Source organism: Lactuca virosa, chromosome 3 (genome assembly GCF_052849685.1).
Source record: "Lactuca virosa cultivar CGN04683 chromosome 3, Lactuca_virosa_CGN04683_v6, whole genome shotgun sequence".
Lineage (NCBI taxonomy): Eukaryota > Viridiplantae > Streptophyta > Magnoliopsida > Asterales > Asteraceae > Lactuca > Lactuca virosa.
This window is the reverse complement of record NC_136428.1, coordinates 377,429,512-377,440,687: the sequence shown is the minus strand read 5'-3', so window position 1 is coordinate 377,440,687 and position 11,176 is coordinate 377,429,512. Positions and strand designations below refer to the sequence as shown.

At 35.1% G+C, this 11,176-nt stretch overlaps 1 protein-coding gene across 2 annotated transcripts; it reads left to right on the top strand.

Moving 5' to 3' along the window:
- The first annotated feature begins 632 nt into the window (after positions 1-632).
- On the top strand, positions 633-6,551 carry GME (GDP-D-mannose 3',5'-epimerase). 2 transcript variants are annotated; one of them, XM_079086902.1, is made up of 7 exons: positions 633-762; positions 2,815-3,225; positions 4,433-4,526; positions 5,121-5,250; positions 5,333-5,465; positions 5,927-6,134; positions 6,218-6,551. In XM_079086902.1, the coding sequence occupies exons 2-7, from the start codon at positions 2,816-2,818 to the stop codon at positions 6,371-6,373; spliced, it is 1,131 nt and encodes a 376-aa protein (XP_078943028.1). In that variant the 5' UTR covers positions 633-762; position 2,815; the 3' UTR covers positions 6,374-6,551. The 2 variants fall into 2 exon arrangements, with proteins under 2 accessions (XP_078943028.1, XP_078943030.1); XM_079086904.1 differs by lacking the exon at positions 633-762 and adding an exon at positions 778-899.
- Positions 6,552-11,176: the final 4,625 nt, after the last annotated feature.

Below are 11,176 nucleotides of genomic sequence, written 5' to 3'. Positions count from 1 at the left end.
ACTTCATAGTCATGTATATCCTCAAAATTATGCACAATATATCTCTAACTGATTGTTTTGTGATTGATCATATGTCTCATATCTAAACGTTTGAGTTAATATCGATTTTGATTAATACCCTATTGCCATCATATCAATGCAAAAGGTTGATGCTGACAACCTTAACCAGCCCCATCGAATCCAACCTCCAAGGGAGCTCGATGAGGGGATATATTTTGACTCACTCAACGGCTGAGAATCATGGGAGATGCCGTGGATAGAACCCACGACCTATATGTTATCACTACAAGTCTTCTCATGTTTTACCAACTAAGCTACACGCTAAAGACTATTGCCATCATATACATAATGGAAAAAAGCAAACGGGCATTTGAAAAAACGAAAGGTTTAACATCAGATTCACATTCTATATTAAGACCATTATGAAAAATGTAATTATATGTTTTATCACATTAAACGTTTTTAGGACAATATGGGCACACAAATTTATGAGCAATTGGAAAAATCTAATCTTTAACCTCGATATTCATGTTATAAATTATTTTCCTTAAAAAAATATTGTTTATCTCACAAAATTTAAAACGTGAAAAGATAAGTGGACACTCAAAAAATGTGAATAAAAGGCATATAAATACAAGGATAATTGGAGTGTGTTTTCACCCATTCGAGAAGGACACGAGTGCCGCTCAAATTATATCTCTAGAGGATTTGAAGAGCAAACCAAACCTCACCCTTAAATCCCTGCAATATTTCGGCAAAAAGGTAATACTAAGTTCCTGTAAACTTTCAACATTAATCTCTTGTATTATTCATATCTATCGTAATTTGTTCGGTGATCGGATACGGATTACGTTGAGATTTGCGGTGTTTATATGGCAAAGGATAAGAGAATTGTCTAGGTTTCATACTGTTCTTATCGATTTTATGTGTTAAATAGGTGTTTGCGTCGTATGATTTCTCTAAAATTCTCTGAGATTAAACTTTATGATGTTTCTCCCATTCTAATTGTATGAATCGCTTAAAAGGCGTGTTCCATTGGCTTCCCTACAGTCTGTCTGTGTGTTCCCCTGTCTCTTCTTCCCCCAGACATACACAAGCAAACATCAAACACAATCACTGCACAAACGATTTTCATTTTAGAATATTCGTCAAGTTTTGTAGGGTTTTAGGAGGATCGGTAGGCCCTCTAATTTTTTACTCAACCTAAGCTCTAGAAAAGTATATGAAGTAATAAATTAACGTTGAAAAGCGGATTTCATCACGAAATCACCGCCATGATGGTAAATCAAAGTAGGGAGTTTCCGATTAAAGATGGTGGATTCCGATGAACGGCAGTCATTTTCTGTGATCTGTGATCACGATTATAAAACTGCTGATTGATTGATAGGGTTTATATAAAATTTGCATCTCTTGCGATTTATTCTGTGATCTGATACGGATTTCGTTTGATTTTGTTGAGATTTATGGCGTTTGTATGAAATCGTACAAGAATTATCTGGGGTTTATGCTGTTCTTATCAATTTCATGTGTGTAAAACTAGGTATTTGTCTTGTATGTCGGTGTGAAACTCTTAAAAAAGTTCACCACTGTGATTTCACTATAATTAAGATGAGTTTTATGCTGTTTCTCCCTCAATTTTAGTTAGTTCATAGATATTGTTTATAAAATGTGTTAATGCTCAACATTTTTGGTCACTTGTATGCTAATTCAATCTTTTTGTGCATATTTAAGCTATAAATGTTTAGTAAGTTATGATTATATGATTCCTATAGTTTGATTTTTTTTTCTTTAATTGTTCTATGTGTACTTTAATTTATTACATTTATAGAAAAGTGATAAGATTGTTATTTGTTTAGGTGTTTAGAATGTTTTAGGAAGGAATAGAATGTGGTAAAAGGAATTAAATCGGTCACGTGCTTTGTTGGATTCCTTTGTTGTTTTACTTTTGGTATTCAAATCTATGAAACAAATACGGATTTAATAATGTCAAATGACCAAAATACCCTTTATTTGTCCTTTGGAATTCAAATACTTACAAAGGAATCTTGTAGAATTCAATTTCTGTTGGTTTCTCAATCAAACATGCCATGGAATGGAATTCAATCCCATTCCTTTTGTTGGTTTATGTTTGGTTTTTTCTAAATCTAACAAAGACATAATAATTAAGTGAAACGACCAAAATACCCTTTACTCATTTGTTTTGTTATGGGTTTATCAGGACAATTTAGTCTAATTTTTTGAAAAAAAAATAAAGAATGAAATTCAATTCTTACCTCAAACATGGATTTCCAAGGAATCTCATGGAATTCAATTCCATTGGTTTCACAACCAAACACCACGGAATGGAATCCAGATTCCAATTCCTTTGGATTAATCCCCTGATTTTCATTTTATCTTTTTCATGGATTTTTGGAATCTCCTAGAACTCAATTCCATTGGTCTCACAACCAAACACACCACATAACGGAATTCCATATTCCAATTCCTTCAGAGATTCCCTCCAGAATCCCCAAACCAAATCTAAAAACATAACCGATTTCCCATTACACTTTCAATAAACATCACGATTTAATCTTTTTCATGATAAATATTCTTGCAGAATGGGAACAACAGGTGAAATGACCAATATACCCTTTATTCATTTGTTTTGTTATGTGTTTATACAAACAATTTAGTTTTTTCAATTCAATTCTTACCACCCAAAACCAAACCCTCCAAACTCTAACAATATAACAACCGATTTCCCATTTTCAATAATCATCATGGTTTAATCTTTTTCTTTTTTCATATGATAAAAATATCTTTTTTTTACAGAATGGGAACAATAGGTGAAACAAAATACGGGTCATTCACATACGAGAGCCTTGAAAGGGAACCCTATTGGCCATCAGAGAAGCTTCGTGTCTCAATCACAGGAGCTGGAGGATTCATTGCTTCACACATTGCACGTCGTTTGAAAACAGAAGGCCATTACATCATTGCATCTGATTGGAAGAAAAATGAACACATGCCTGAAGATATGTTTTGCCATGAATTCCATCTTGTTGATCTTCGTGTCATGGATAACTGCTTGAAAGTTACAAAAAATGTTGATCATGTCTTCAATATGGCTGCTGATATGGGTGGAATGGGGTTCATTCAGTCCAATCATTCTGTTATTATGTATAATAACACCATGATTAGCTTTAATATGCTTGAGGCTGCAAGAATCACTGGAGTTAAGAGGTTTGTTAACTTCATCTTGTTATTAATTGTTAAGAGTAAATTAGTTTTTTCAATTTTAGTCCTTACTTGCATTTTTTGGACCAAAATTGCAAAAGTCAAAGATACTTAGGGACCAAAATGGGAAAAATAGTCATTTTACTTGGAACAGGGACCAAAATTGCAAAAGTCAATGATACTTAGGGACCAAAAGGCAAAAATAGTCATTTTACTTGGAACAGGGGCCAAAATTGCAAAAGTCAATGATACGTAGGGACCAAAAAGGCAAAAATAGTCATTTTATTTGGAACAGGGACCAAAATTGCAAAATTCAATGATACTTAGGGACCAAAAAGGCAAAAATAGTCATTTTACTTGGAACAGCGACCAAATATGTTACATAAACCTCAAACAAGGTCCAAAATTGCAAAAGTCAACGATACGTAGGGACATTTTCTTTGAAATAAATGTGACATTTTCTTTTTCTTTCATGGTTTAAATGTTTTCAATCTACATTTATCTATTTGCCCATTATAATTTTGGTCCATAAAATTTGTAGGGTTATTTTAGATGCTTGACTAAAATGTCCACAATACATTGCTTTTAGGTGTAGTTTAGACATTTGACTAATAGTCCATAAAACCTTGCTTTTATTTGTTCCTTGTTATGTAAAGCTGTAGGGGTATTATAGATATTTGACTTATAGTCCACAAAACATTGCTTCTATCTACTCCTTGTTATGTAAAATTGTTGGGGTATTTTAGATATTTGACGTATAAAGTTGCAATGGAAATCACAAGGTTTGACTTGACATATAACTTACAGAGCATGTTTGACTATCTGTCAAATATCTGAAATACCCTTTAATAGAAACAAACCCAAGGAACTTTTTGGACCCAAGTATCCTTATCCATTTATTTGTAACGGTGATAATGGGCAAAAATGTCATTTTTAACTTGAAAACTTTCAATAAGATGGGTAAATATTGAATTTTGCTTAAAAATCCAAAGTACATTGCTATTTTAGAGAAAAAGTCTCATTTTTACAGGAAAAAGAGAGTACACACTTCTTTACATGAAAAAACTTCAAGATGTAATTATTTATTTGCCAATTGTCAACCTTTTAAATTATTTTACATGACTCCCTCTATAATGTCATTACTAAATAACATTTTATATGTTTGACTTTTATACAAAATACATTGACTCTCATTCTAATATTCTATTTACAGGTTCTTCTATGCCTCAAGTGCTTGCATTTACCCTGAGTTTAAGCAGTTGGAAACCAATGTTAGCTTAAAGGAATCAGACGCCTGGCCAGCTGAGGTTATTAATTCTTAATTTTAATTTGTTATTTTTAAGCATACATCATATTTAAAAATATATATACTACTTGACAATAACATTTAATTAAATAAAATAGGTAGATTAGTCAAAACTAATAAGATCTGAAGTTTAATCATAATTAGGGGGAGTGAAATGAAATATTATTGAATGAAGGGGGTTGATTGTAAAAACACAAAACTAAGAAAATCATTTAGTGAATAATAATACTCCCTCCGTCCCAAAATTATTGTCCACCTTACTATTTTAGTTTGTCCCAAAATTATTGTCCACTGCCAAAAGTAGATATACACTTTTACCATATTACCCCTAACGTTTAATAAAGTAAACTTGAATAATTACAAACGCAGATTTCCCATTGGTTTTAAAAAAGGGCAAGAGGGTCATTTTACTCAAAAAGACAAAACTAATGATTGCTTTTCATAATCTATGTGTTTTTTTGTCTGTGGACAATAATTTTGGACAATAATTTTGGGACGGAGGGAGTAAGTGATTGATAACCTTTGAAAAAACCTCTCTTTGGATGTTCTTTTATCGGGCTAATGTATAATGACTTATTTACCCTTTGAATTTCAGCCACAAGATGCTTACGGTTTGGAAAAACTAGCAACTGAAGAGCTATGCAGGCACTACACCAAAGACTTTGGAATTGAATGCCGAATTGGACGCTTTCATAACATTTATGGACCTTTTGGCACATGGAAAGGTATTATTAATTAATAAAACAACTCTTTAGAAAACCAAGGGTAGTTTGGGAATTTCAGATAATATATTTTTTAAAATCACAGGAGGAAGGGAGAAAGCACCTGCTGCTTTTTGCAGGAAAGCCCTTACGGCTACTGATAAGTTTGAAATGTGGGGAGATGGGCTACAGACACGATCTTTTACCTTCATTGATGAGTGTGTCGAAGGTGTCTTAAGGTAAGGGTATTTACGTCTTTTTCTATTTGTATAGATAAGAGAGTCCCTATCCCACAAAATTGCCAAAAAAAAAAAAAGAACTAAATTCTCAATTGACATCTGTCGCAATCATATGTCCTGTCATGTTGACGAGACAAAAAAAATGCATTTGTGTTATTGCAACTTGTACTTTGTGCAAGGAAAGTTGTATATCATTGTCTGCCCGAAAACCTAGCTAATCGAATTAAAAGACTGATAGGGCATTTATGTCTTTTTGGTAAACTAGATAGGAAAAAAGCTGCAATAATTTTTTTTTTTTCTCCCAATAACACTGTCATGTCATGCATAACTAATGTCAAAGACAAAAAAGGCAACTTGTACGTTGTGCAATAAAAGTTGTACCGAAAAACTGATCGACCGAATTAAAATGATAATATTTATACGAAAAGTTTTAATTTTGTTTATTAATGTAATTTTAACAGATTGACAAAATCGGACTTCCGTGAGCCAGTGAATATTGGAAGTGATGAGATGGTAAGCATGAATGAAATGGCTGAAATTGTTTTGAGCTTTGAGAACAAAAAGCTTCCAATCCACCACATACCAGGCCCAGAAGGTGTTCGTGGTAGAAACTCTGACAACACTTTGATCAAAGAGAAGCTTGGGTGGGCCCCCACCATGAAATTAAAGGTATTCCTTTTTATTTATTTATTCATTTTTTTTTTAACATTTTAAACCCAATCTATCATATGCTTCTATTTATTCATATACAGGATGGATTAAGAATCACATATTTCTGGATCAAGGAACAAATCGAGAAAGAAAGAGGTGAAGGTTTTGACCTTTCGGTTTATGGTTCATCCAAAGTAGTTGGGACTCAAGCACCCGTTCAACTCGGTTCTCTTAGGGCTGCTGATGGCAAAGAGTGAAGAATTTAAAGCGTGATTTTCTATTAATATTATTCATGTTTTCTTGATGCATTTACTTATTTATCTTGACGTGTAATCTGTTAGAACTATGCTACGTTTGCGTGATCTTCTATTGATGTTTATTATTTGTGCTTTTGCTTTTGTTTTTCTTATGAATAAAGTATCATCTCTTTTCGTATTCTTCAAAGTTTTATAATTTAGTACAAAACCAGTATTCCTTATAAGGGTAAGAAGTCCGTGGTAAAGTGTGCTTTGGCAATAATGGTATTAGATAGATGACCTTGAAAAAACTTGGTATGTGCTTTTGAAGATGTTACAAATGGTTAACGTAGACGCTTTGAAACAATTGATTTCTGTTGAACACTAGAGTTTAAGAGAAAATACTACATATGTTTGTTTAGCAAGTGTTCCTTGAGCTTCTCTTTATGGTTTTTTGTAGGATAAATGTCAAATCCACAACTAGAAGTCTAGAACTAACAATTTTGTTGGAAGGTGTTTTTGCAGCAAGTATGATTATGTCTAGTAAATATATAACATTAATTGCATGAGATGATAAATATATTTGTAGAATGTTAAAAAAAGTATAAATTAAATCCTCTAAGCAGGCATGCCGATGTCCATTTTTCCTTTATAAAATTTCGTATTTTAATAACTAAGCTTTCATTGCAGGGCTATATAAACATAGAATGTAACATTTTTTTGGATGTGGTCTTTACAAGTTGTGGAAAGAAAAGTCTATAATTTAAAAAACTTTTGGCATAATCCATATAAAATCACCAGGCTGAAGTTGTAACATGTGTATATACGTATATATAAATGTATGATAGAGATGAGGAAGCATCGATTTGTTTTCGACTATTTGTTAGTTTAATTTGTTGTTTGATTTTCTATTTTTATTTCTTTATTTATGATTTTTGGTCCAACAATAAGCAAACATCTTTTGCATATTCCACTGGTGAAAGTAAGTATGTTGCAACTGGAAGGTGTTGTGCCCAAATTATTTGGAATAAAAACAAGCTTTTGGACTATAAGATCAAGATAACGAAAACTCCCATTAACTATGACAACACCAATCTAATCCAGATCACTCACAACCCTGTCTAACACTCAAAGAACAAACATATCTATATCAGACACCAATTCATTTGAGACAATGTCTAGAAGGGAAAAATTGAGCTGCTATTTGTTCCCACAACAAATCATCTAGCTAACATTTTCACCAATTCATTTGATGACCAAAGGATAAAGTTCCGTTCTAGTGAGCTTGGGATGTTTTCACAATCTTAAAAGATGCAAAAGGTATTTGTAAAAAAAATCAAGTGTTGTTGTACAAGTATCTCTTCTCCAACGATTTCACCACACATTACACTCGACATCTCTCCATGCATGTTTCTTAGTATGAATTGAACCTATGCTTCATTAGCCATGTATATGCTGCCTGATTTCCAGTGACTTCATAATGCACCATACATACTGTTTGTCATCACACTGTTGGTTCAATGATCCAAGCGCACAATCATACTATGGGCATGTTCGACAAACTAGCTAATAACGGGTAGCTTGTAGCAGTTAGCGGGTAGCTGGTAGCTGGTTGCGTTTTGTTAAACGCTATGTGATCGATGTGGTCAACGGTCCAAATATGTCCCGTCAAGTCTCTACGAAGAACATGATGGGTCTTAAAACCATGAATTATTGCCCTCATCGCCAAGTACTCCTCGCTTCCAACCTCAAAAGCTTGTGTCGGTGGAACAATCTCGTTTTCGTTATACTCTCATATTGCATTTCCCTCGTCTTCGATAATCATATTATTCAATATGATACAAGTATACATCACCTCACTCATTTTCTTCTCCTCCATATAAGTTGCAGGATATTTAAGTATATGCCAATGTTTTTTAAGAGCGCCAAACGCTCGTTCAACATCCTTTCTCGCCTTCTCTTGAGCTCTCTTAAACTTAATGTTTGCGATCATTTGGACAAGACAATGACTTCACAAAACAAGCACGCTCCGGATAGATCCCGTCCACAAGATAATACCCATACCTATATGACGTTCCATGCACATCAAACGATGAATCTGGTGCAGTCCCGTTATACATGTCGTCGAATAACGGAGACATGTTAAGAACATTTATGTCACTGAGTGAACCAATATAACCAAAGAATGCTTGCCATATCTACAAATCCTATGAGGCGACCGCTTCAAGTATGATACTTGGATAACCATGATCACATTGGGTGTATTGGCCTTGATGTGCATTCGGGAAATTTTCCCATTCCTAGTGGAGGCAATCTAGACTTCCTAACATTCCACGGAAGCCGTGCACATTCGAATGATGAACATATAACTGTTGACGTCACTAGAAGTATGTTTGTGCAGATATCGTGGACCATATAATCTCATGGCATACTTACAAAATTTGTGAAGGCTTTGTTATGCAGTACGTCCGAATATCCGAAGATTCTCATATAATGCATCGGGGAAGTGGGATATGCCAATTGACAGAATGCAGTGGTGCATTTTTGTAAGGAGTAAAACCAACTGTACCTCTAGCATCCCGACGTTGTTGAAAAATAAGACACGCTGCTGTGACGTCGTTGACGATATGCAAAAATATAGGTTTATGCATACGACCACACAAGGGTGTGTACGACCAAGATGTGTACGGCCATTGTGGTGTACGGTCAATGGGTGTACGACCAATGTGGTGTACGACCCATGGCTGTACGGTCATGGAGTGTACGGCCGTACACTCATGGAAGAAGTATGCAAAAAGGGGTGTTTGTGGCCCTATCTAGCATCCATTAAGTGTTCATGATCTTATGTTGGAACATGAGGTCAGTTTGAGGCCAATACATGCACTAAACAAGGGTTTACGACCATATGAGGTGTGTACGGCCGTACACCCTTGGTGTTCATGCATTAGATGACGAATCAAGGCTAGGAATCAAGTGTTTATCAAGCTTAACTAACAGATAGAAGAGATACTCACACTTTTGAAGGCTTCTAAGGAGTTCACCGCCCAAGAACAAGTAGGTGTTCTTGGTGGAAGTAAAGAAGACTTGAAGATCTAAACCAAAAGAGAAGATTTCATGGATGAAAACATGAATCTTCACTAGATAAAGCCATGTACTAATCAATGGAAGGAATACTTACATCTTTGAAGATTAAGGTGTAAAACTTGATGATAGTTGAGAGAGAATCAGATTTCTTGAGGTGAAAGTGTGAAGAAATGAAGGAAAAGCTTATATATGGGTTTGGATTCACGACCACCTTTGGTGTACGGCCGTACACTCATGTGTACGGCCGTACACTCCTCTTGATGGAGTGTTTGGCCCGAAAGCAACCCGATGAACCTAAGTTAACTCATCCCTAAACCCAAACCTTGAATGTACTAGGCTTAGAACACTCAAACAGACCCTAAACAATGCTATAAGATAGCAGAAACGAGTCTGACTGTGATTGAATTGAATGACTGTACAAGATAGAAATTTCGGGTTGTCACAAAAGACCATAAGGACATGCTTAAAAACCTATTGGACAAAAATGATAAATTAAAAATCAAGACCGAAACCATGCAGAAATTTGACTCATTGAGTACCAAGTTGAGTTCAGAAAACAAGATAAATGTGGAAAACACTTCTGAATTTGACGAGGACAGTGATATGAGTGAAATATCTGTAGAGGATGTGGTTGACTGTTCAGAATTTGTCAAAAGCGAACCCACCAAAGGTCTTATATCTGAAAATTCAGTTGAGTTCGCTCGGATATCCCAGGACAAAGTCAAAGTTCTAAAAGAGAAGGCTGTGGTATATCAAAAGGTACAAACAGTACCAAACCAGGTATACACCACAACAGGAGTTACTCAGAAACACACCGCCAAACTTACAGCCATAGTAAACGAAGACAACGTAGGCGGCTGTGATGATTATTTTTGGTTTGCTCCAATTGACAATGCAGGCGAAACTGTCGGTTTACCGGAAAGAACCTCATGGAGAGTCAAGGGCAGATACATGGCAGAACCACTCAACAAGCCAACAAGATTTGATGTACCAAGCACAAGTGGTACTAAAGAAATTCCAAGAGAACCTACGAAGGCGGCAAGTGAAACCTCTTCATTGAAGAGTGAAACTCATGCAGAAAAACCGAAGCCGAAAGTAAACATTCACAAGTCTCAGCAGCTTGCTGAACAAAAACGCCAGTGAAACAGGAGATATCAAAAGAATCTCAATGAAAGGAAGCAGTTTTGGCACTCCCAAAACTCCAATTATGTTCACACAGAAAAGGCGTCCAATCACAAGGCAAAAGAATGATCAAAGGCTAACTCTGATCCATGCACTCACTGCCAATCCTGCAGTCAGACGAACCGAAGAAGCAGTTTCGGTCCCAAATCTAGCAGTGACAAGAACCGAAAGAGCAGTTTCGGTCCCAAATCTAGCAGTGACAAGAACCAAAAGAGCAGTTTCGGTCCTAAATCCCATCCTCCTCATTCTCAACCAAAGAAAAATCCTAACAAGGATATCAAGGGAAAAGGAAAACTCGTCTCAGAATACGAAACGCAAACAAAGAAGACGACAACTAACACAAGGAAACAAGAGAACAAGTTTGTTAATAATCAAAATAAAATTCCACAATCTGATTCAAACAAATCGAAAGATAACAAAATTAAAGTTTTCACCATCAAAAGGAAAGACAAAACCACTTTAATAAAACGAACATATATGATTGATTTTTCTATTGCTATTCCCTGTTCTGTAAACGGCTCACGTGGACCCAAGCAACTTGGGTTCCTAAATCTGCTT